This window comes from Diceros bicornis, chromosome 3, assembly GCF_020826845.1.
Source record: "Diceros bicornis minor isolate mBicDic1 chromosome 3, mDicBic1.mat.cur, whole genome shotgun sequence".
Taxonomy (NCBI): Eukaryota; Metazoa; Chordata; class Mammalia; order Perissodactyla; family Rhinocerotidae; genus Diceros; species Diceros bicornis.
The window spans coordinates 11,099,163-11,126,887 of record NC_080742.1 but is presented as its reverse complement, the minus strand read 5'-3'; the positions used below and the strand labels follow the sequence as shown (position 1 = coordinate 11,126,887).

Here is a 27,725-nt window from a genome sequence, read left to right as displayed (position 1 = left end):
ATTTTGGGTTGTACATTTTTGTTTGTCCATCACCACATATATGTCTCCCTTCACCCCTTGCTTTACACAATTTTTAATCGAGTTTTTGTTGTTGCTGCTATTGAGTTGTAGGAGTTCTTTATATATTCTGGACATCAACTCCCTATCAGATACATGGCTTGAAAGTATCTTCTCCCATTCTGTAGGTTGCCTTTCCACTCTGTTGATTGTTTCCTTTATCACATATAAGTTTTGAAGTTTGATGTAGTCCCATTTGTCTATTTTTGCTCTTGTTGTCTGTGATTTTGGTGTCATATCCATGAAATCACTGCTAAATCCAATGTCATGAAGATATTCTCCTATGTTTTCTTCTAGGAATTTTATAATTTTAGGTCTTACACTTGGGGCTTTAATTCATTTTGAATTAATTTTTGTATACGGTGTAAAGTAACAGTCCAATTTCTTCCTTCTGCACACAGATATCCAGTTTTCCCAGCACCATTTGTTGAAGAGACTAGTAATAGAAAGTTTGTGTGACTCTTTATTTTATATACCATTATTTGTCTTGCTTTATCTGAAATTAATAGTCACTAGTGCTTTCACTTGAGAATTGTCAATCCATTTATTTTTATTCTTTCTATATTGCTTTTTGATGTGACTCTTACAGTATGTATTTTATTCTTAAACACAATTTTTTCTTTTAATAGGAAATTACAAACCTAATAGGTTGTTCTTGCTTTTATCATCGCATTTTATGCTTTCTTAGTGTTTCCTTTGTTTTCTGTGTTTGTTCTTCGGATTATTTTTGTTTGCTTTTATCTTCTCTACAGGCTTGCTCTTGTATTTCTTTTGGATGTGCCACTATCTATTCCAACAATTAACCATAAATTCCTTTGAGGCAAATATCTTTGTAACTCCACATAATTAATGAAATAGATTTCTAGAAATAATAGGAATTCTTCAAGACTTTCTAGAATTGCCAAAATAAGAAAATTCTAACGCCTAGACATGCTCTTTTGAAAGAAAACACAGGGTTCCAGATAATCTGGCTATTTCTTCCTTCTTAGTGATGAGTCACTCAAAACTTCAAAGCCATGAAGTATGTACTTTTATCTTAATCAGAGAAGAACCCAGAAAAAGTGTCCATACTCTAGAATATATGTGAACCTTGGCTAAGAAATTAACATTTTATGAATGTCCATTATGTAACAGAGATTACCAGGTGTTATATCATTTAAACCTTATAACCACCACTAGAATGAAAGCTGCATGACAGCAGAGGCCCCAATCCGTCTTTTTTACCACTGTAATTTCAGCATCGAGAATGTGACCAGGACATAAAAGGTATACAATAAATATTTATTAAAAGAATGAACAGAACAATCTTATAAGAGGGCATTCTTAGTCCCTTTCTAGAGAGAAAACAAAAGCTCAAAGAGATAAGCTGACCTGGTCAGAATTATACAGAAAGCAGCAGAACTGGGATTAGATATAAGATCTGCTTGATTGATCAAGTATTATTCCCCCTTAACTTGACTTACAAAGCTCTTTGTGACCTGATTGTTCAGCCTATTTCTCTTGTTACACACTACTGAGGGCAAAGATTCAACCACACTCAAAATCTTTCTGGTTCTTGAAGGTTCTTTTGTAGTCTGTTACCAGTTTTTAAAAGCTGCAACTTTCTCAAAGTTCAGTTCAGGTGTCTCTTCTCTTGGTTTCCCTAGGTTCAGTGCACTGTGTTATATACTTCTATAGCATCCCATATTTCCCATTACAATGATATTTTCCTACTTATTTAAATAAAGGGACAGAGTAGTGGTTAACAAGAGGAACTCTGGAGCCAGAATAATAAGGTTCAAATCCAGACTCTACCACTTACTAGTAGCTGTGTGACTTTAGATAAGTTACTTAAATTCTCTATACCTCAGTATCCTCATTTGTAAAATGGAAACCCATTTCCTACATTTATCATAAAGATTTCATGAGTTAATTCTTATGAAGTGTTTAAAATAGTGCCTGGCATAGTAAGCATTACATAAATATTTGTCAACATTGCTAACAGTATTTGTAATTTATAATCAACATTACTAATATGTCTCATTGTATCTGCAGTGAATGCCACATAGTAGTACCTAATATGATTGTGATAGTTAATTTTATGAGTCAACTTGACTGGCCACCAGGTACCCCAGATATCTGATCAAATATAATTTTAGTGTGTCTGTGAGCATGTTTCTAGATGAGATTAATATTTGAATGGGTAGACTGACTAAAGCAGATTGCCCTCTGTAATGTGGGTGGACCTCATCCAATCAGTTGAAGGCCTGAATAGATCAAAAAGGCTAAAAAAAATTCTTTCTGCCTGTTTTCAAGCTGGGATATCAGCTTTTTCCTGCTTTATGACTCAAACTGAAACAGTGGCTCTTCCTGAATTTTGAGCCTGCAGGTCTTTGGACTGGAACCACACTACTGGCTCTTCCAGGTCTCAGGCCCTTGGATTTAGCCTGGAACTGCACCATCAGCTCTCCCGGGTCTCCAGCTTGCTGACTGCAGATGTTGGGACTTATCAGCCTCCATAACGGCATGAGCCAATTCCTTATAACAAATCTCTTTCTCTCTCTCTATATATATATACACATCTTATTGGTTGTTTCTCTGGAGAACCCTGACTAATACAATTGTTGAAAAAATGAATGAATGAATCAGTCAATTCCAACGTCTTGTCATATTAAGAGCTAGAGTCAGTTACCACAGATGCATACTAAGGAGGACACATAGTTGCTGGAATAAGAAAGGATATGAAAAGTCCGTAGGAAAGATAAAAGGAGATGAAGCAGATTCAGAGAGATAGGAAAAGTATAGGAAATAATAATAAAAAAGCAGATTTGGGGGTAGAATAGTATATTGAAACAAAGGTTTTATATATATATATATATCATATATATTTATATATGTATGTATATGTTTTTGTGTATGTATTATGCATATATATACAAACATATATAATATGTATTATATATACTCTATCAAAATATAAAGAAATAAAATGTTAATTTTAATTATCAAAAATTTTATTGTCAAACCATAATATATTATATAAATATAACTTTTTAAATAAAACAGGAAATATGAAGATATATAAAAAAAATCATTTCACTTACTCTTTCAAATAAAATTAGCCTATTACATAACTGCTCCTAAGTATGTTGAAATAAAATTAACTCAACTAGATTTTAATAATTCAACTAGATTTCAACTGGAAGGATTTCTGACATTACTCTATTTACAATCTACATCCAATACCGTCTTACTTTCTGTCTCAGTCTGTTTAGGATGCTATAACAAAAATACCAAAAACTGGGTTGCTTGTAAACAACTGAAATTTATTTCTCACAGCTCTAGAGCTAAGAAGTCCAAGATCAAGGCACTGGCAGATTTGGTGTCTGGTGAGGACCCATTTCCTCACAGATGGCCATCTTCTCACTGGACCCTCACATGGCAGAAGGGGGGACCTGGCTCTCTGAGGTCTCTCCTTTAAGGGCACTAATCTTATTCATGAGGGCTCTACCTTCATGACCTAATCACCTTCCAAAGGCCGCACCTCCTAGTACCATCACCTTGGGAGTTAGGATTTCTATGAATTTTAGGGGATACAAACATTCATACCATAGCATTTTCATTAAGTTCAATGCAATCATGTTATCAGATCAATCATGGGAAATGTTTGCAATTTAGAACAATTTCTTGGCCTTGTTTCTTAGTTATAAATAGAAACAATACTATAATTCTAACTTTAAAACAGATGAAATTTGGACTTTTGGCTGAGACCAATAAGTGGAAACTAAAACCAAAATCATATATTTTATACATATAAATAGAATAAAAATAAAATATACAGAAATACTTAAACACTTACGTTTGGATGAATCTGTTATTTAGAATTACAGATTGGTCTCTGTTTTTGTCATTGATTTTGACATAAATATATAGAGAGAAATGTAGAATGATAATACTTAAACAAAATAGATTTCAAAGCAGATATTATTTAGTTTCTCTATCCTTCTAACATGGAATTGCTCATGGATTTCCTTGCCCAAATATACTTGATTACTTGATAGCTTCTTACTGCACACAGTACAAGGTCCAAACTTGCAAGCTAATGTTCTTGCGTTAGGTGTGGTAAAAGGGTATGGGCTTTGAAGTAAGATAATCTTGATTTAAATCCAAGGTCTGCCACTCACTGGCTCTGTAACCTTGGGCAGGTACTTCATCTTTCTGAGCTTGTTAGCTTTGTAAACAATAGGGATAATAATAATTCATAGGATTTACTTTGTTATGAAGAGTTGGGATATCTTGGGCTAGATCTTAAAGGGAGATGGGAATTCATCAGACAGATGGGAAGAAGGGATGAGCAGAGAGCATTACAGACAAGAGGGATGAACAGTGTACAAAGATGTGAAAAACCATTTTCTATCCTCTGAACACATAGTAAACATTCAGGAAAGAGGGAAGAGGTGAGAGTGAAAATTAAGATGAAGATCAGATCAAGGAGTGTCTTAATTCATCATACAGATACCAGTGAAATATTTAAGGATTTTAATGAGAGTATACCATGATTAAGCCTGTGTTGTATGTAGGTAAATCACACTGATAATAATGTGCAAGATGAATAGTCTGTGGGGTGGTGGTGAGCCTGTAGGCAACAAGATCAGCTATGAATTTACTGAAATAATCTAGGTGAAAAGAACTTGACTGTGGGCATAGCAGTGGAATAGCAAGAACGGGTAGCAGGAAAATTAATAGGACTTGCTGAGCAAGTAAATATATTTATGAAGGACTAGGAATAGATATATTTGTGAGGATGGAAATTGACCAACCAAAATGGAATTTTAGAAGGAGTAGCAGGTAGGCAGAGAAAGATTAGCTCATTTAGACTTATGCTTCTAGAACCTGGGGGGCATCCAAGTGAAGATGATCTAAGACAGTGAATATAAATCTCTTGCTTAAGAACAAGATCTAAGCTGAAGAAATAGATTTAGGTATTATCAGCATTTGGAAGTGGTAGAAACCATTAGCATGTGTGAGCTTTTCCATAGATTGCATGTAGCATGAGAAGAAAGAATGCTGAGGATAGGACCCAGGGGAACAACATTACTCAAAGGTTGGTAGAAGAAATAATTCAGAGTGGAGAGCGAGGAGTGGGTGGAGATAGTTATTTAAAAAAAAAAACAAGATTGGTAATAAGTTAGTAATTGCTGAAGCTGGATAACGGGTACATAGGAATTCACTGTCTATACTTTGGTATACGTTTAAAATTTTATAAATAAAATATTTTAAAAGAAGAGGTAGGTGGAAGAGGAGGAGGTATCAGTGAAGGATTCTGAAGAGATGTAGTATCTGCGAAGAATGAAAGGAATAACAAGTAGTTATTACCTCAGAAAAGTGAAGTATAAGGTCTAAGAAGTGAGCAGAAGGATTTGGTAGTTGGGTCATTAGAATGTCTTTATCAAGAACTGTTTCAGTGGAGTGGAAGCTTGATTTCAGGGGTTTGGGGCAAAACTGAAACAAGGAAGTAGAGACACAATGTAACTTACTGAAACCTGGGCATGAAGAGAAGAAATACCTGGAGATACAGGATCAAGGGTTGTGTTTTGATTTTGGTTTTAAGATGGCAGACCCGAGAGAGGAAGTAGCCGGGAAAGGCTGATACTGGAAAAAGCAGATAATTCCTAGGAGTGGGTAAGATGTAAAACAAAAAACAAAAGTAGAGGGATAAGTCTGAGAAAAGAGAAGATACAATCTACCTCTATCTTTGAGACAAAAGGGGAGGTGAGGTTAAGTTCAGATAAAGAGTTTATAAGTCATTGTGCTTAATGAAAGGAGGTCAGAGGGAGCTAAGTTAAGATCAAAAGAGAAGAGGAAATAAAAGATTTAGCAACAAGTCTGTGCCAGAGATCTCTGTGAAGAGATCATGGTGTGAATAAGAAAGCCTGCAGACTTTACCAAACAAACCAAATAGATATGAATTTTAAATTAGCTCTTAATCATCTTCTGGATTCAAAGCAGAGGGATCTTGGCAAAGCAAACAGAAGGCAAAGAAAACAAATTTTCTTTACTGGAAAATAGCCTTCAAGGAGAAAAATTTGGCTGTCTCTGATTACAAAAGAAGGAAGATACAGAAATTCAGTAGGGACTTCAAGATGAACACCACAGAACAAAATGAGAAAGCCTATACAAAGAATTTAAATGTTAAATTCAAAATGTTGGCTTTTCTATGTATATTGTTCAAAGAGAAAAGAACAATATTTATGATACAATCTACTTTTTGTTTTAAAAAATGGGAGCTTAGACTAAGGAGGCAGTGGAAGGTAGTGAAAAGTAGGTAGATTTCAGATACTTTTTGAAGGTAAAATAGATATGACTCGTTAAAATGTACACAGTTAAACAGGAAAACTATAAATAATACGTTAACAGAGGTTATCTCTGGGTGTTAGGATTAAATATGATGCTTCCTTTATTCTTTTTAATTTTTTGGAGGAGTAATTTAGATAATCTAACTTAACTCTAAACAGAAGAAACAATTCTTGATGTAAAAAATTCACTACTACTGAAATAAATATGGTAAAAATGTAAAGTTTCTCTTCAAACTCAAATCCCTTATCCCACACTCTCCCCTAGAGATCACTGTTAAACTACAATGTTAAAGAGGTTTAAAACCCTTTCCATACAGCTTACCATAGTATTTCGCAAACTTTCTTTTAATTATCGCCCCTCCAAAGAGAAAATAAATAACTAATTAGACATATATAATACATATTATACTTATATAATTATATAACTGTACTTAATTAAGTAAAATTTAACTTAGTTTCCCCCTAACAAGAGAAATTAAATACTAAGGAATAAGATTTTGTAGAGTAAGATTGAGCTCTGGAGGCCACAAACCTTTGTAATATCTACGATTTTTTGCATCTACCTTTTCCTCCTCAAAAAACAGAACTATTTCTCCATCTTGAAGTCAACACTGCCCTTGTTGAGAATGCATGGTGTACTGGTATTTTAAATACAGTATCAGTCAAATTAGATTTAGTATGAACCATACTCTCTTTAACCTGTTCCTTTGGCTTCCCTCACCATATTCTCTTTGGTTTCATCCTTCTCTCGGGATACTCTTCATTGCCTCTTCTTTTACTGTTTCCCAAACTCACTGAATGTAAAATATTTTTTAACACACACTCTAATATAAGTTTACTTATTTGTTTAAAAATTATATACAAATACTACTGTATTAATAAAATATGTACAATATAAAATATACAAAAATAGTTTCAAGGACAAGACTTCTTTTAAGTAGAAATTATAACTATCTTTTTCCATGTCAAAATGTATACACCGCTTTGGAAAATAGAGTTCTATATGAATTTTATAAGGTGCACTTTCTTGGGACTGTCTAGTTACATTTCTTTTCTCTCTATAGCCAATCTCATCTATTATCATGGCTTCGATTGCCATCTACAAACTGATATCTCCCAAATTTATGTCTCTATCGTAGGCCTCTCTTTTGAACTCCAGATCCACATATTAAATTGCCTAACTGACATCCTCACTTGGATACCACATCAGCACCTGAATACCGAGTTCATCATTTCTCTTCTTAAATGTGCTTCTTAGTTTACGCTCTCAAATGAAGTCACTACTATCTACCAGAAGCTTGTCAACCCAGAGCCCGTGTAGTCATCCATGATACTCTCTTCATCTCACCACTTCTATCACTAAGGTTTGTCAATTTTATCTCCTGAATGATTTTCAAATCAGTCCACTTCTCTCCATTTTCACTGTCATCATCGTAAATCACTATTACAGGCTGAGTTGTCCCCCCCAGCGCCCCCACAAAATTCATATGTTGAAGTCCTAACCCCTCATACCTGAGAATGTGACTTTATTTGGAGATCGGATCTTTAAAAAAGTAACTAAATTAAAAAGGGGTCATTAGGGTGGACCCTAATCCAATATGACAGGTGGCCTTATAAGAAGAGGAAATCTGAACACAGACACATACAGAAGGAAGAAGACAGCTATGGACATTTGTATACAAGTCCTTGTATATTCTTTCATTTCTCTTGGATTAACACCTAGGGGTATATTGCTGGGTCATATAGTACATGTATGTTTTACTTTTTAAGAAACTGCCAAACTACTTTCCAAAGTGGTTGTACAATTCTACATTTCCCATCAGGGGGCCGGACCCGCGGCTTAGCGGTTAAGTGCACGCGCTCTGCTACTGGCGGCCCGGGTTTGGATCCCGGTCGTGCACCGACACACCGCTTGTCTGCCCATGCTGAGGCCGCGTCCCACATACAGCAACTAGAAGGATGTACAACTATGACATACAACTATCTACTGGGGCTTTGGGGGGGGCGGGGAGAAGTATATGAGAGTTTCAGTTGCTCCATATCCTCAATAACACCAAAACCTGATATGGTCAGGTCTTTTAAATTTTAGATATATGCTTATCTGACATCTACCTGTAAAATGTCTATTCAAATCTTTGGTATTTTTTAAACTGGATTTTTTGTTTTCTTATTGAGTTCTGAGAGTTGTTTAAACCTAACTCCTTTATCAGATATTTGATTTGCAAATATTTTCTCCTAGGCTATTCCTTGTCTTAGTATTTTGTTAATGGAGTATTTTGCAGAACAGAAATTCTTAATTTTGAGTAAGTCAGAAATATCAATTTTTTTCTGTTATGGATCAAACTTCTGGTGTTGCATCTAAGAAATCCTTGCCTACCCCAAAATCACAAAGTTTTATTGCTTTCTTCTATAAGTTTTAGAATTTTAGGTTTTACATTTGGCTATCCAAATGTTCCAGAACTAGTATTTGTTAAAAAGCCTATTCTGTAAGGAACCCACCAGCTGAGAAAAAATATTTGCAAACCGTCTATCTGACAAGGGATTAATCTCCATAATATATAAAGAACTCACACAACTGAATAACAAAAAAAACAAACAACCCAATCAAAAAATGGGCAGAGGAAATGAACACACACCTCTCCAAAGAAGATATACAGATGGCCAATAGGCACATGAAAAGATGCTCAACATCACTAATCACCAGGGAAATACAAATCAAAATCACACTAAGATATCATCTTACACCCGTTGGAATGGCTATAATCACCAAGACAAAAAAAAACAAATGCTGCAGAGGCTGTGGAGAAATGGGAACCCTAATCCACTGCTGGTGGGAATGCAAACTGGTACAGCCTCTATGGAAAACAGTATGGAGATTCCTCAAAAAATTAAAAATAGAAATACCTTATGATCCAGCTATCCCACTACTGGGTATCTACCCAACGAACCTGAAATCAACAATCCAAAGAGGCTTATGCACCCCTATGTTCATCACAGCATTATTCACTATAGCCAAGACATGGAAGCAACCCAAGTGTCCCTTGACTGATGATTGGATAAAGAAGATGTGGTATATATATATACCATGGAATACTACTCAGCCATAAAAAAGACAAAATCGTCCCATGCAACAACATGGATGGATCTGGAGGGTATTATGTTAAGCGAAATTAGCCAGAAAGAGAAAGACAACCAGTGCATGATTTCACTCATATGTGGAAGATAAATCAACACACGGACAGACAGAACTGTTTGGTGGTTACCAGGGGCTAGGGGGGTGGGGGGTGGGCACAAAGGGTGGAGGGATGCACTTATATGGTGACTGATAAACAATAATGTACAACAAAAATTTCACACACACACAAAAAAGACGACGATAGTGTGTGAGATAATGGGCAAAATCTTTGATGACGATCTTACAGTAAACGCAGTGATGCACTTCAAAAAAAAAAAAAAAGCCTATTTTGTCACCACTGAATTGCTTTTGCAACTCTTTTTGAAAATCAGTTTTCCATATATGTGGGAGTATATTTTTGGACTCTCTATTCTGTATCAATGATCTATGTCTCTACCTTTATGCCAACTCCACACTTTCTTCAATGCTGCAGTTTCACATTAAGTCTTGAAATCAGGTATTGTTAGCCCTCCAATTTTGCTTTTCTTTTTCAAAGTTGTTTCAGGTATCTCAGGTCCTTTGTATTTCTATTTGAATTTTAGAACCAGCTTGTCAATTTCTCCAAGACACTCATTGGGATTATAGATCAATTTGGGAAGAATGGACATCTTAACAATAGTGAATCTATCAACTCATAAATAACGTATCTCTCTCCATTTATTTAGGTCTTCTTTAATTTCTCTAAGCAGTATTTACAGTTTTCAATGTACAGATGTTTTTCATCTTTTGATAGATTTACTCCTAAGTATTTCCTATTCTTTGAGTTTACTGTATATGGAATTATTAAATTTCAATTCTCGATTGTACATTGCTAATATACAGAAGTATAACTGATTTTTGAATATTGAGCTCATATTCTATAATCTTGTAAAAAAAAAAAACACTTATTAGTTCTGGTAGTTTTTTTGTAGATTCCACCAAATTTTTTACATAGATGATCACATCATCTGTACACAAAGACCATTTTACTTCTTCCTTTCCAAACTGCAAGTCTTTTATCTCTTTTTCTTGCTCATTGTACCAGCTAGAATAATGTTAAATAGGAATAGTGACAGCAGAGAGAAATCCTTGTCTTCTCCCTAATATGAGGGGAAAAACATTCAGTCTTCACCATTATATATGATTTCACCTGTTCATTGTTCCTAAATGCCTTTTATCAGGTTGAGAAAGCTCACTTCTATTCCTAGTTTGCTGACAGTTCTTATCAGGAATGGATGTTGGATTCTGTCAAATACTTTTCCTACATGTATTGAGATGATCAAATGGTTTTTCTTTTTCAGTTTGCTAGCTTTGCTTTTCCAATTAGCCTTATACTAAAACCTCACTCAATTTTTAACTGAATAATTTTTAACCTCTCATATTTTCCATACTGTTGTCTTTATGCTGCATTCTGGATAATTTTATCAATTCTATCTGCCAGGCTGCTAAGCCATTCTTTGGCTTTATGTAATATCTGCTTAACCTATCTGCTGAATTTTTTATTTCAATGATTTTATTTTTAATTTCTAAATGGTCTATTTGGTTCTCTTTTAGATCTATCTGGTCATATTTTAATAGTCATTTGTTTTTCACCTTTTATTCCATTCTTTATTTTTAAAATATATCATATACAGATATTTTAGATTCTTTAACAGATAATTCTAATATCTGAAATCCATAGTGTCCTGTAGAAGTTCTTTAGGAATCTAAAATCTATTTTGCATTATCTTTATTTTTCGTGTGACTCTCAATCATAGCTTCTAGTTTATTTATAGGATTGGTGATTTTTTACTGTGAGCTCATATTTGGCTGACCTTAATATATGGAGAATTCTGATGGCTAAAACTATAAATGCTTTCCTCTACAGAAGATCTGCATTTGTTTCTTGTGAGAGTGAGGTACTGTTACCAAAGGAGGACCATGTTAGCCACTATCATTAAGTCTTAGCCTAATGCAATTGTCAGGTTCATTCTTCCATCATGTTAGAGCCCCAGAGTCTAGTGGACTGATCCAATCGTTGACACAAACATTTGACCCTGGGGCAACTCTAGCTTTCACAATGACTTATAGCTCACACATCTCTACCACAGTTTCAACAATTTTATCTGCTTATATATATGCATATGTATATATGCCCCTCACAGATTCTCTTACTTTTCGCAGGCCCAACAGTGCATTAAAAATTATGCTTTTCCAATTTATCTAGAATCTATTTGTACTGTAGTGACAGGGCCTTTAAAAATATCTGGTCCCTATAGTAGTAAAAGCAGAAATCTTCTAACCTTTATAAATAAGAATATTTATTGATATTATCAGACTTAGAAATTTAACTGGCTTATGGCTACTTGATTTTTTAATCAAATTGAGATGCGACAGATAAATGAGTTAAACATTTTTCTCATTACATTAAAAATATTTCATATTTGGGTCTTCTAAAATTTTTCTGAGTCTTTAGTGCTATTATCAAGTCATGTGATATGTCTAAAAGGGCAAATGAAAACACATTCTTTTTCACAGTTAAAATTCTCATTGGTACCATAGCTGCTCAAAATGCTGAACACATTTCAAATTTAGCCTAATACATCCTACACACACATTACAAGATTCTGTTCTATGATAAAAATTGCTGGCTTAGAAAATGAAAGTATCATATCTATACTCCCCCACAGAGCTAAAATGGCTTAATTCTGCAGATGAGAATCTACAACCTGTTTTCTACTGTGTGGATCCTAAATAATTTGTCAATAATTTGCTACACTACAAACAAAGTGTTATATATGGTATTGATGGTTACACTAGAACTCTTAACTGGTTTTAAAAGATACCAAAATAGAACTTTTGATAACTAATAAACAATCTAAAAATCTAATTTAAAATAAATGATTTATCCATTCACATAAACTATAGAAAATACAATATCAAAAGGGGAAAAAAGTATATTCCACATTTAAAACGCCCTAAATAATTAATATGATTGATAGGTGTGAATGTGTCTTTTCAAATTACAGTATGAACTGAAACTAACAGGTTAATTTTACAAGTTAGCCAGGACATCTATTAAATTAAGCAGAAGCAGAATTCGCTATCTTAATTAAGGAAAATCTTTCAAAAGGCTCTACATTTAAACTATATTCCTGAGATCTGTTACACCTGATATAACTGGTCCCGTTTTATTTTATACTTAACCCATTTATGCCCTCTTTACACTTTGATGTATTCTTTATAACATGATGGACATCTACTGCAAAACCTTCTGAACTAATAAAGTATTACAGAAACTGTCATCATGTGGGATTTTTTTTCCTCCTCTGGAAGGTCCCTAAGATTAAACTCTGAATACTAATATGTACAGTTCTCTCTAGCATCTGGAATTGAATTTCTTAGCAAACACCAAGGTAGATCTGGCAAAACTAAAAAAACCTGAAAGTAAGTAAATCCCTTTTTTTTTTGCCTAACAAAAGAGTATAAATGATTTAACAATTCTCACAAGACCTCACAGAACAGAACTAAAGAAAATCATTCTCATTGTTTTGATGGCTACAAAATTACCAAATGTGAAACCATAAACACATGATTCTTTAGTAAAGTGAGACATACAATCGTGATTCATAGTAAATCCTTGATATTGTCTTATTTAAATTATATTCTGATATCCTGTATGAATTAATGTACATCCATATCACGTTATAAGAACTGTTAAACAAAACTGACTTTCTTACATGGCAGTGTTATTACCTAGCACGTGGTAAGTTTACGACCCCCAAATTAAGGTTTAAAGGTTTAAAAAAAAGATTAAAATAGTAATTATGATAGCGAATTATTGAGCCAATCTCTGAATTAAGTCTACATTATCTCATTTTTCCTCAGAATACTCCAATTCTATAGGTAGTAATACCATCCCCATTGGACATTTGACATTCTGAAAGATTACAGGACCTACCCAAGGTTGTACATGATGGAGAAAAGCTTAATTCTTCCTGATATCAAGGTCCAAGGCCCAGTTCTTAATCACTGTACTATCCTGTCTTTGACAGTACTTGAATAGGTGTTCAGAAGGGAGATCTTTAAGACTTGGCTTTCGAAATGCTAAAAAAGTATTCTTAATCTCATAAAAATTACTTTAGAATATTTTAAGCAAATAGGTTGACTATAACAGATAAATATTATTAAATAATGAGCATGGCAAGGCAGTTCATTTTCCTATAGATAAAGTCTTAGAATCTTAACTAATGAAGATTTTTTCCATAAATATAATTTTTAAAAAATCTATAGGGAAATACAAATGAAAACAATGAGATCTCATTACACACCTATTAGAATAGCTAAAATCCAGGCCGGCCCCGTGGCTTAGCGGTGAAGTGCGCGTGCTCCGCTGCTGGCGGCCCGGGTTCGGATCCCAGGTGTGCACCAACGCACTGCTTGTCCGGCCATGCTGAGGCCCCATCCCACATGCAGTGGCTGGAAGGATGTGCAGCTATGATGTACAACTATCTACTGGCGCTTTGGGGGAAAAATAAATAAAATTATAAAAAAAAAAAAAAAAGCTAAAATCCAAAGCATTGACAATATCAAATGCTAGCAAGGATGTGGAGCAACAGGAACTCTGTTTCTTTGCTACTGGGAATGCAAAATGATATAGCCATGTTGGAAGACACTTTGGCAGTTTCTTACAAAGCTAAACATAGTCTAAATGAGTTGAAAATTTATGTCCACACAAAAACCTGCATACAAATATTTATAGCAGTTTCATTCTTAACTGCCAAACACGGAAGCAACAAGATATCCTTCAATAGGAGAATAGATAAACAAATGAGGTATATCCATACAAGGAAATATTACTCAGTGATAAAAAGAAATGAGCTATCAAGCCACAAAAACACATGAAAGAACCTTAAATGTATATTACTAAGTGAAAGAAACCAGTCTGAAAAGGCTGTCTACTGTATGATTCAAATTATATGACATTCTGAAAAAGGCAAAACTATAAAGACAGTAAAAAGCTCAGTGGTTGCCAGGGGTTGGAGAGAAAAGTGGGAGAAAGATGAATAGGGAGAGCATAGGGTATTTTTAGGGAAGTGAAATTGCTGAAATTATTTTGTATGATATAATGGTGGATACATGACATTATGCATCTTGCACTGATTTGGTGAATTTGTTACAATTGACGAACCACTACTGATACATTATTATTAACTAAAATCTATAGTTTACATCAGGGTTAGCTCATTGTGTTGTACAGTTCCATGGGTTTTGCATAATGCAAAATAGATGTTATGATAACATAAGTAACAGATGTACTTTATGCTCATTTTTTTAAATCTAAAGCTACTGTAAAAAATAAAGACCATTAATTTTTTAAAAATCTGTATGTATTGAACTAAAAAGGGATAATAATTACAAAAATTATTTAACAAAAGAAAATGCAAAATAAATGTTTTTTGTAGAAATGAAACAAGTTGGCAAGAAGAAATCAAATATGTAAATTCCATCACAGTTTATACTTAATTATAGAAGTATTAGAATCCAATGGTTTAAAAACAAAGAAACCAGGGAAATGGATTCTTAATTTTCCTACTGAAATGACATTAATAGTACAATTTTTTTTTTTTTAAGTCATTTGGGTTTCTTTTTTAGGAGACAGTTATTCATATCCTTTGCCTATTTTGCTGTTAGGTTTCCTTCACATTGATTGGTAAGCGTTCTTTTTTTTTTTTTATTTTTTTTTTATTTTTTATTTTTTATTTTTTTTATTGATATTTTAATGGTTTCTAACATTGTGAAATTTTGGGTTGTACATTTTTGTTTGTCCATCACCCCATATATGACTCCCTTCACCCCTTGTGCCCACCCCCCACCCCCACTTCCCGGGTAACCACAGTCCAGTTTTCTCTGTCCATGTGTTGGTTTATATTCCACATATGAGTGAGATCATACAGTGTTTGTCTTTCTCTTTCTGGCTTATTTCACTTAACATAATACGCTCCAGGCCCATCCATGTTGTTGCAAATGGGACGATTTTGTCTTTTTTTATGGCTGAGTAGTATTCCATTGTATATATATACCACATTTTCTGAATCCAATCGTCAGACGAGGGACACTTAGGTTGCTTCCACTTCTTGGCTATGGTGAATAATGCTGCAATGAACATAGGGGTGCATAAGCCTCTTTGGATTGTTGATTTCAGGTGCGTTGGATAGATTCCCAGTAGTGGGATGGCTGGGTCATAGGGCATCTCTATTTTTAATTCTTTGAGGAATCTCCATACCGTTTTCCATAGAGGCTGCACCAATTTGCATTCCCACCAGCTGTGTATGAGGGTTCCTGTTTCTCCACATCCTCTCCAACATTTGTTGTTTTTTGTCTTGGTGATTATAGCCATTCTAACGGGCGTGAGGTGGTATCTTAGTGTTGTTTTGATTTGCATTTCCCTGATGATTAGTGATGTTGAGCATCTTTTCATGTGCCTATTGGCCATCTGTATATCTTCCTTGGAGAAGTGTCTGTTCATTTCCTCTGCCCGTTTTTTGATCGGGTTGTTTGTTTTTTTGTTGTTCAATTGTGTGAGTTCTTTATATATTATGGAGATCAACCCCTTGTCAGATGTATGTTTTGCAAATATTCTCTCCCAGCTGGTTGGTTGTTTGTTCATCTTGATTCTGATTTCATTTGTCTTATAAAAGCTCTTTAGTCTGATAAAGTCCCACTTGTTTATTTTTTCTTTAGTTTCCCTAGTCTGGGTAGGCATGTCATCCGAAAAGATTCCTTTAAAACCCATGTCAAATAGTGTGTTGCCTATATTTTCTTCTATGAGTTTTATAGTTTCAGGTCTCACCTTCAGGTCTTTGATCCATTTTGAGTTAATTTTTGTGAATGGCGATAGCACATGGTCCACTTTCATTCTTTTGCATGTGGATGTCCAGTTTTCCCAACACCATTTATTGAAGAGACTTTCCTTTCTCCATTGCATGTCCTTAGCACCTTTGTCGAAAATTAGCTGTCCGTATATGTGTGGTTTTATTTCTGGGCTTTCAATTCTGTTCCATTGATCTGTGTGTCTGTTTTTGTACCAGTACCATGCTGTTTTGATTACTATTGCTTTGTAGTATGTTTTGAAGTCAGGAATTGTGATGCCTCCTGCTTTGTTCTTTTTCTTTAGGATTTCTTTAGCTATTCGGGGTCTTTTGTTGCCCCATATAAATTTTAGTATTCTTTTTTCTATTTCTGTGAAGAATGTCATTGGGATTCTGATTGGGATTGCATTGAATCTGTAGATTGCTTTAGGTAATAGAGACATTTTAACTATGTTTATTCTTCCAATCCACGTGCATGGGATATCTTTCCATTTCTTTATGTCATCGTAGATTTCCCTCAATAATGTCTTGTAGTTCTCATTGTATAGGTCCTGGTAAGCGTTCTTTACAATGAACATATTAGCATTTTATTTACTATCACAATTGCAAAATTTTCTCCCAGCTCAACATTAAAAGTTTTTTTATTGAGGTTACATTGGTTTATAACGTTGCATAAATTTCAGGTGTACATCATATTTCAACTTCTGTATAGACTGCATCGTGTTAACCACCCAAAGTCTAGTTGCCATCCATCAACGTACACATGTGCCCTCTTCATCCCTTTCACCTTCCTCCCACCCCCTTCCCCTTGGGTAATCATCAATCATTCTCCCTATCTATGTGTTTATCTTCCACACATGAGTGAAGTCAGACAGTAATGGTCTTTCTCCATCTGACTTATTTCGCTCAGCATAATATCCTCAAGGTGTACCAGCGCTGTCCCAAACGGCAAGATTTCATGTTTTTTTATGGCTGAGTAGTATTCTATTGTATATATACACCACATCTTTGTCCACTCATCCATTGATGGGCACCTTAGGTTGCTTCCAAGTCTTGGCTATTGTGAATAATGCTGCAATGAACATTGGGGTGCATATATCTTTTCAAATTACTGTTTTTGTGTTCTTTGGATAAATACTCAGAAGTGGAATAGCTGGATCATATGGTGTTCCTATTTTTAATTTTTTGAGGATCTTCCATACTGCTTTCCATACTGGCTGCATCAATTTACATTCCCACCAGCAGTGTACAAGGGTTCCTTTTTCTCCACGTCCTCTCCAACACTTGTTATTTCTTGTCTTTGTAACAATACCATTATGACAGGTATGAGGTGATAGATCTCACTGTAGTTTTGATTTTCATTTCCCTAATAATTAGTGATGTTGAACACCTTTTCATGTGACTGTTGGCCACCTGTAATCTTCTTTGGAAAAATGTCTGCTCATATCCACTGTCCATTTTTTGATCAGGTTGTTCATTTTTTTGTTATTGAGTTGTAGGAGTTCTTTATATATTTTGGATATTAACTCCTTATCAGATATACAATTTGCAAATATATTCTCAAAAGTGGTAGGTTGTCTTTTTGTTTTGCTGATGGTTTCCTTTGCTGTGCAGAAGCTTTTTAGTTTGATGTAGTCCCATTTATTTATTTTTTGTTTCCCTTGCCTGAGGAGACATGATATTCAAAAAAGATATTGCTAACACTCATGTCACAGAGCATACTGCCTGTGTTTTCTTCTGGGAGTTTTATGGTTTCAGGTCTTACATTCAAGTCTTGAATCTATTTTGAGTTAATTTTTGTGTATGGTGTAAGATAATGGTCTACTTTCATTCTTTTGCATGTGGCTGTCCAGTTTCCCCAACACCATTTATTGAAGAGATTTTCCTTTCTCCACTGTATGTTCTTGGCTGCTGGGTTAAAAATCAGCTGTCCATGGGTGTGTGGGCTTAATTTTGGGCTCTCAATTGTGTTCCATTGATCTGTCTGTCTGTTTTTCTGCCAGTACCATGCTGTTTTGATTATTATAGCTTTGTAGTATATTTTGAATTCAGGGAGTGTTGATACCTCCAGCTTTGTTCTTTTTTCTCAGGATTGCTTTGGCCATTCGAGGTCTTTGGCTGTTCCATATAAATTTTAGGATTCTTTGTTCTACTTCCATGAAAAATGTTGTTGGGATTCTGATTGGGATTGCACTGAATCTGTAGATTGCTTTAGGTAATATGGACATTTTACCTATGTTAATTCTTTCAATCCACGAACAGAGAATATCTTTCCATTTCTTTATGTCTTCAGTTCTGTTCAACAACGTCTTACAGTTTTCAGTATACAGGTGTTTCAAATCCTTGGTTAAATTTATTCCTAGGTATTTTATTCTTTTAGTTGCCATTGTAAATGGGATTGTCATCTTGATTTCTCTTTTTTGCTAGTTCGTTGCTAGTGTATAGAAACACAACTGATTTTTATACCTTGATTTTGTACCCTGCAACTTTATTGTATTCGTTAATTATTTCTGATAGTTTTTTGGTGGATTCTTTAGGATTTTCTATATATGGAATCATGTTATCTTCAAATAGTGACAGTTTTACTTCTTCCTTTCCAATTTGGATAAGTTTTATTTCCTTTTCTTGCCTAATTGCTCTGACTAGGACTTCTAATACTATGTTGAATAAGAGTGGTGAAAGTGGGCATCCTTGTCTTGTTCCTGTTCTTAGAAAAACAACTTTCAGTTTTTTACCATGGTGTATGATGGTGGTTGTGGGTTTGTCATATATGGCTTTTATTATGTTGAGGTACTTTCCTTCTATATCCATTTTATTGAGAGCTTTTATCATAAATGGATGTTAAGTATTGCCAAATGCTTTCTCTGCATCTATTGAGACGATCATAATAGTGTAACTTTGTTTATATTCCATATTATAAAACAAAGTATCTATTAATTTAGCTTTCAGTGAATTTCAAAATATGGACTACTGCTTATAAAATTTAATGAATAAATTTAAAAAAATATGTTCTAGTTAGATTCCTCTTTGAAAAAGATATTTGCTAGAAATTATCTCTCTAGGGAAAAACAGCATTAATTTCTAATTATAGAAATTAATTGTAGAAAGATATTTTTAGAGATATTATAGAAAGCATATGGCATAATTCTAATATTGTTCCATCTTGAATTATTTACACTGTTTTGATTTTTAAATAATATATGCACAAGTTTAAAAGACTAAACCACTAAATTAGAAAGAAATTTCAATAATGAAATATATCCTTTTTAGTAATTTGGAAGCTGCAAAAACTGGTCATGTAAGAACATTCCTTTCATAACTGTTTCCCCAAAAAGAGATTACAAAATTATTTAGAGATCTTGATCCAGATATTGCTCTTCAATGACCCAAGACACCAGATATATATTATCATCTATGCAAGTTTAAAACCTTCTGAAAATTTTTAAGGGTCATTATTTAGGGCCTCAAATCATTCTAAAAATCCTACACTTTTTACAAAGATTCTATCAGCATCGATAATTATTTTATCTAGGTAATGTTCTTACAGAGTAGTTATATAATTAGCAAAAATATTTGTTCATAGCTTTACAATAGACAAAAAGACTATTTAGGGGCAAGCCCCATGGCCTAGTGGTTAAGTTCGGTGTGTTATGCTTCAGCAGCCTGGGTTCAGTTCCTGGACGCAGACCTACACCGCTCGACAGCGGCCATGCTGTGGTGGTGACCCACATATGAAATAGAGGAAGACTGGCACAGATGTTAGTTCAGGGACAATCTTCCACAAGCAAAAAGAGGAAGACTGGCAACAGATGTTAGCTCAGGGCGAATTTTCCTCAGCAAAAAAAAAAAAAAAAAAAAGAAGACTAAAGAAATTACAGTAAACATAGTAAAATTTATGCACTATCTTTGCAATATATGACAGATATTTTGATTACTTTTACTTTTCTCTTGTCCTGGAATTCCCAAGTATGTAGGGTCAAAAGTTATTTTGGACTTTTTCACAAAAGACTGATCTTTTCTGAATATAGGTAAATATACTGAACTCTAAGAGGGATTAAATTTTTTTTCGTAAATATTACCATAAAAAAATCAACTAAACTGGAAATTTACATTAAAATTTATATATTAATGTAAATATGTATGTGTGTGTTGTGTATGACTACATTCTTTTTGTTGTTGTTGTTGTTGTGAGGAATATTAGCCATGAGCTAACAACCATTGCCAGTTCTCCTCTTTTTGCTGAGGAAGATTGGCCCTGGGCCAATATCTGCGCCCATCTTCCTCTACTTTACATGGGACATTACCACAGTATGGCTTGACAAGCGGTGCACCGGTCTGCACCTGGGATCCGAACCTGTGAACCCTGGGCCACCGAAGCAGAGAGCGTGAACATAACCGCTACACCACCGAGCCAGCCCCTGTCACTACATTCTTAAATAGCTTAACAGGAGTGTTTGAAAAAGCAATCTTGATTGGTTTTAATTAAATAAGAAATTTTGTAAGTAAACAAAGGGTGAATAAAATGAAAGCATATATCCCTATTCCTAATAATTCTTTTTAATTGGTAATAATTCACATGCATTTAAAACATAGCCCACAAAAGCTACCAGTGTTCATTGACTGTAATAACTGATTGTTGCCAAGAATTGATATGTGAGTTTTTATGTAGACACTTTGCCCAATGCAATAATATCATAAACATAAGCCTCTTTAAATGGCACTAGTCTTTTTTTACTGTTAATCTTTTCTTTCGACTCTCTTGAATGTAGTGATTTCCCTATCATTGTTCTTATGTTGTTAGTAGAATATTAATTAAACTATTAAAAGAGAATAAAAACATATACAAAGGTTTAGACAGTAAAAGCTTGAAATCAAGCCACTCCATATAAAGACTAAATTAACTAATTTGGCTAGAAAGATGACCAAAATCAGAAGAAGAAATGAATTACAACATAACACTACATGTGCAGCTGTTTGCCTGTAAAAATGATGACCTGATATTAGTTATCCCATCTACTAGTAAACGCAAAAAATTAGCAATTACACAAACTGACAAAAGCGTCTTACTGTTTCTTTCCCCAACTAAAAGCCAAATATGAAGCAGGGTAATCTAAATAGGTATGTACTAAGATAAGTGTATGTGGAGGTCAGACTGCTATAGTTAGCAAGGCCTGCTTGCAAGGCTGGTCTCGGCTGGCATCTGGGACTTGGATTTTGAGAGAGTCCTCATGATTCTCTAATTGGTAAGAGGGCTCACTGTATCTAAACTGTTTGAACAAATAATGTGCTTTATGCTGAACACTTGCTTTTCTTTGGGGAGTCTTGAATTTTGGTGTGTGCCAAGCAGTAATTGACCCCTGATGAAAACTGTGGACTTCTAGGCTCAAGATGAGCTTTCCTGGAAGATGACATTTCACACATGCTGTCACAACTTACTGACAGAGGAATTAAGGGTATTCTGTCTAACTCCAGTGGGAGAGGACTCTTGAAACTTTGTACCCAGTTTCCTCTGGACTTCACCCTATGCACCTTTTCCTCTTGCTCATTTTTCTTCATATACTTTCGCTATAATAAATCATAGCCATGAGCATGATAATATACTGAGGGTTATGAATCACCAAACTTGGGGGTGGTTTCGGAGATCCCCAACACAATACATAAAATATTTAAAATTATGAACTATAAAAGAAACTATACCATGATGCTGGAAACTTAAGAGAATTTTTTTCTTTGGAGTACTAGGTGTTAAGATTTAATGATAAATAGAACGACTAGTTATTCTATTAATCATTATCAAAAACTTATCAAAATGAATGAATACAATGTAGAGTCAGGGATTTCTATGCATGAAAGGAATTCTTATGGCCCATGAGGCCTGCAGATTGGTGGATGACAAAAGGGAGATTTCAGAATATGGAAAATGAATTACAGCAATGTGCTTTATAGGAAAAATTAACAACTGAATGGATCCTACCATCTTCAGTGAAGATTCTATAAGACATTATAATAATCTAATCAGAAATTAGTCTATAAATAGTATTACTGTTAGCATCTACTCAATAAACAGAAGTGCTTATACATATATTGCAAAGAAAATTTGTAATTGTCAAGCAATATATTCCCTATAGCTATTTGACATGTAGCCTCTCTGTAAAACAGGAACACAAACAATGCTAGCTCATATTTTCCTGCATTCTTATCTCCATAAAGAGATAAAGATATTTTCATTTAAACATACCTTAACTATTTCTTCAATGAAACAAATGTGAGAAACAGGATCTCTCTTCTTGGCTAATATTTTCTGTAGATGTTGTACCTAAAAAAGGGGAAGGGAGAGAGAATCTACATAATTGGGTGTTTTCAAAAGAAATGGGTGTAAAGCATAGGCACTAGGAACAGTAAGGGAAGGGAAATGGCATTTTGTTAGAACCTTTACATATATTATAATCAGCTAATGTAGTGGTTGTAAATGCTCAGGTTTTACGAAACTTGCCCAAGATAACACAACTTGGAATAACCAGGAGTTAATCCATAATTAATGTTCTTTTCACTCTGAAAATATTTACCTGTCCACAGACAGTACAAATATGATCCACAAGTTTCTCCATGTTGGTCCAGAGGGAAGCACGAAAAGCTGCAGTGTTGCCTGGGGTTGGCATGGTAGATCGTCCAGGTCCCCCTGTTTATGAGTGACAAAAAAATATAAAAAATAAAACTTTCCAAATAATGAATTGTATGTTATTATGAAAAGCATATACAGGCTAAAAAATTGCAAGTTCCTTCTTTAAGAAATAATTTCTTATGAGTGATATAAAAAAGAATCTTAAGCTTTTGTGTTTAAGAAAGGGAAATAAGATCTCACACACACACACACACACACCCAGAAAGGATAATACAGAAAACAGAAATTAATAAAAATGGTTTCCCAAACGGTCGAGTGGTAGGAGACCATACCAGGTGAAAGGAATATGGAGAGAGGCAGTGAGTCTTTGTGAGCCATACAAATGTTTTACATATTTCAAAATGAACTGAAATTTTAAGAGTGAAAAAAGTAAACTCTAAAACCAAATACAAATACAGAAACGAATAAAACTAAATGTACTTCAAATTGATAACACAAACACACAGGGGAAAACAATTAATTCAAGTAATGTTTAATTACAAAACTCTGACTATTATTTAATAAGCTATATTTTAGGGGCAAAACAAATTGCAAAGAAATACCGTACTGTACTTAACAGATTTGTTGCAGGATGTAGTATTGGTATGGTAATCCTGAAACTAGTTTAGGTGTATTTTAGAATAGAGTACATGAACGTTCTCACTGTAAACAGAATAAAGACACAAATGTGTAATGAGGATTAGAGGTATTTCCCAACTCTGTCCACTCAAAGGACAAAGAGACAATGATTCCTCAATATAAATGAGCATACCTAGCACCCAAATTTTGATTTCAACGCGCCATTCCCCAATAAAAGAAACTAGGGCTTACTGGAGAAAAGGGTGATTCCATATCTGGAGCACTGAAAATAGAAGGCGAACCTGGTACATACTGTGCCAGAGAGCAAAGAAGTGTTCAAAGACAAATGGAGATTTGTCAAAGGACATGGGAACTTGACTGGAGAGGGCTTCCACAAAACAAATTGGGGAACATTTGGCCATCCAAAATAATACTGATGATAACAGATTGTAAAACATTGATTAAAAAAATAATTCATGAGTTCGTAGTGAAAACAAATGTTTAAAAAGGATGGGAATTGTTGTTTACAGAAGAGTGTTAGTTAATAAATACAGAAGGAATAATAGAATTAGACCAAAAAAATCACTATTGCAACTATTAGTAAAATAATTGAGGAAAAGATTATCACTGGATACTAAAACACTGGGTGAAATGTTACGGCGAACAGGATATTCACATGGTCTCAAAGAATGCGCTACAACTAACTACAAACAAAAGAGAGTACTTTTACAAGGAGAAATCTGGCATACACCACAGTAATGAAGTGATTTCATTCAGCATCAGCAACAATGAGACAGATTGACATAATTTTGGTGCTTCCTGATATGATGTAATGGGAAATACACGACATCACCTTACCAGTTTGTTTACCTTGAATGTAAAAACGAAGAAACAATCATATAAATCCAGACAAATTCAGATTATGGGAGTCTCCAAATATGTTAATACCATAAAGGACAAAAAAGACAGTGGGGTTGTTTTTGATTAAAGGAGAGTAAAGAGATAAGATAACCAACAGAAAAACATAATTTCTGATTGGTTCAAGATGGGAGAAAAACAGCTACAAAGAATATTCTGAGGAACAACTAAAAGGTGTTATATACAGATTACATATTAAATTATATTAATGTATCAGTGTTAAATTTCTTGAGAGTGATGTCTAAGAATGTTATTATATGTAATCACACACAGCTATTTGTACAGGTTTGAAATGTTTCAACATAAGAAAAAGGAATTTTAATCTCAAATTGAAAAGTATAAATTTCAATCCAAACTAAGCTTAAAAACTAGGCAGTACAAGAGCCCATCAGTGATTAGTCTATCCTGCTTTTAAAGAGGGCAAGAATCAAGAAAACCAGAGACTGTGTTTGAAGCTGCTTCACTCTAGTTTTTCAACAATTCTAAGTTTAGGAAAGAATTACATGTACCTTTAGTAAAGAGACGCTATTATTTTTTAACTCTGATAATAGTGGAAAGCAATAAAAGAAACACAGGAGAGAGATACTGGCTTTAAAAATATGAATAATAACTGTTTGAAATCTAGGTCAAATTAATTTTTTAAATTATTTGCAGTGCTGTGCAAAGAATATTAAGGAAGGGGCGGCCTGGTGGCATAGTGGTTAAGTTTGTGTGCTCCACTTTGGCAGCCCAGGGTTGGTGGGTTCGGATTCGGGGCACAGACCCAGGCACTGCTTATCAAGCCATGCTATGGCAGGCGTCTCGCATATAAAATAGAGGAAGATGGGCACAGTTGTTAGCTCAAGGCCAATCTTTCTTAGCAAAAAGAGCTAATCTTTCTCACACAAAAAAGAGTATATTAAGGAAAAGTATACAGGGAATAGAGATGTAATACTGAAACAATGTGCAACTGTCTTATCTGTTATATAAAGAATAACTAGAAACAGTGAGGAAAGAGTATGTAGTGCCTCTGTGAAAATTAGAAAATATTAATAAAATTCCTGGAATATACATAGCTTGGTTTTATTTTTTTTATTTTTATTTTTTGTGAGGAAGATCAGCCCTGAGCTAACATCCATGCCAATCCTCCTCTGTTTTTGCTGAGGAAAGACCGGCCCTGAGCTAACATCTATTGCCAATCCTCCTCCTTTTTTTTTTTTTTTTCCCTTTTTCTCCCCAAAGCCCCAGTAGATAGTTGTATGTCAGTTGCACATCCTTCTAGCATGGCTGGACAACGGTGCGTTGGTGCACACCCGGCATCCAAACCCCGGCCGCCAGTAGTAGAGCGCACGCACTTAACCACTATGCCACGGGGCGGGCCCATGGCTTGGTTTTATTATAACGAACTCTGGGATCCATCAACCCATTACTCTCTTAAAGTAAATACAAGCAGAAATACAACAAGGCATTATTTTCTGCTATATTTACTTTAGAGAAACTGAGGCACGGAAAAATGAGATCCCATCATTGGTTCAAGTAGTTCTAGAGGCTTCATTTTTCTTACTTATAGCTTAGTACTTCAAGATTTTCATCCTCATAAGCTAAATACATCTTGTTGAAGCATGTAAACAGGATAGAAATAACTAACTGAACACAGAACAGCTGTATAAAGGAAGAGGCAGAGAATAACTAAGAGAAAAACTGATGTCATTATCAGTTAGCTTTAGGAGACCCAAGAAACAAAATAAATAGTGTCATAAACTAAGTTTTATTAAAGTGATAGAAAAAACTAAGAGTGCCTCAAAGAAACCATACTTAAGAGTGATTTCCAGTTAGTGATGGTGGACTAAAATCATTTTTCTATTCTCATCCCTTGAAAAGCAAAGAAAATAAGAATGAACAAGAAGTAGAGAAAAACATCAACTTCAAAGAAACAAGGAATCAGCCAAAGCTTCAAACTTGAGATTATGAAGCATGTATGGTAAATGCTGTAGATAAATCAAAATGGACAATGGACCAAACAGCTGACATCTTAGACCAGCAGCAAGGAACAAATTGCTCTTACAATCAACTGTAAGGATTTAGACAGGCTATCCAGTGATTCTTTGCTTAGAGCTGAGATGGACAGACATGGATGGGCCAGGGAAGAAGCTAGAAAAATGTTCAACGTTGCAGAACGGCAAAGAAAGAAAAGCTGAAGGAGAAACCATAATAAAATCATATTTACACTGTATAAGACTTAGCCCTCTAGTGTGGGGAGACTATCAGAGATAAAATGAGGTGAAAGAGGAAAGAAAAGCAGAGAATGTGAGGTTTCCACAAGAAACTGCTTAAATGGCCTTAATGGGACTCACATTAAGCTCTAGAATGGTCCAAAATTTGAGGAAAGATGTGTTCCCAAGGTAGAAGGAAACAACAAATTGGTGAACACTTATTCTAGACAACACACTTAAAGTTATAGACTGTTTCAGGTCTTTCTCTACATAGGTTACCAAAGAAATTCCCAAAAGAAACAACAGGAAGGGCTATTTAGTTTTCCACTATCTCAAACTAATTATAGGAAACATTCTCAGCGTAAATATGTAACAGAGATTAAGACTACATGAGAAATAACAAAACATTATAATGATCAAGGGTGAAAACACAATCAGACACACGAAATAGGCCAGAGGAAATCATATAAAATGAAATAAAGTACAAAGATATAAAATATAATTATGGAGAAGATACTAGAAATGGAAAACAAAGATGTGATATATGAATAAAGCTCCTGAAAAGAACAAATGGAAAAGAAAAATATTCAAATGTACAATTTAAGTAAACTTTTCTATAAAAGGGAATATATTCTAGCTTAGAAAAAAAAATTGATACAGAGCATTCAATCCCAAAATACATCTTAAAGAAATTACTAAAGTTCAAAGATAAAAAAGAACCGTTTGGGTACTGTTAAAAAACAAAATGCAACTGAGTACATTTTAAAGATCTTCCTGGCCTTATTCAATGACTTGTGAATCAGGCAACCTCCAATCTATCAGACGGAAAGAAGTCCTGAGGAGCTGTACAAATAAAAGACTTTTAAAGGCAGAAGGGAGTAGGAACAAGACAGTTACACTAGACAAAAAAAGCAGATTGGTTGTGGCAAGGTCACTTTCCTTTAGGGGATGGCAGGGGTCTATCAGACAGATACCTAA

At 34.5% G+C, this 27,725-nt stretch overlaps 1 protein-coding gene across 2 annotated transcripts in view; it reads right to left on the bottom strand.

Annotated features, from left to right (window-relative positions):
* The window catches only part of COG5 (component of oligomeric golgi complex 5), a 343,112-nt gene that overhangs the window by 132,114 nt on the left and 183,273 nt on the right, over window positions 1-27,725 (bottom strand). For both annotated transcript variants that reach the window (XM_058523290.1, XM_058523280.1), the window contains exons 9-10: window positions 22,964-23,076; window positions 22,636-22,713 (exon numbers count right to left, since the gene is read on the bottom strand). In XM_058523290.1, coding sequence (XP_058379273.1) covers window positions 22,636-22,713; window positions 22,964-23,076 — 191 coding nt within the window. The remainder of the gene's footprint in view (window positions 1-22,635; window positions 22,714-22,963; window positions 23,077-27,725) is intronic.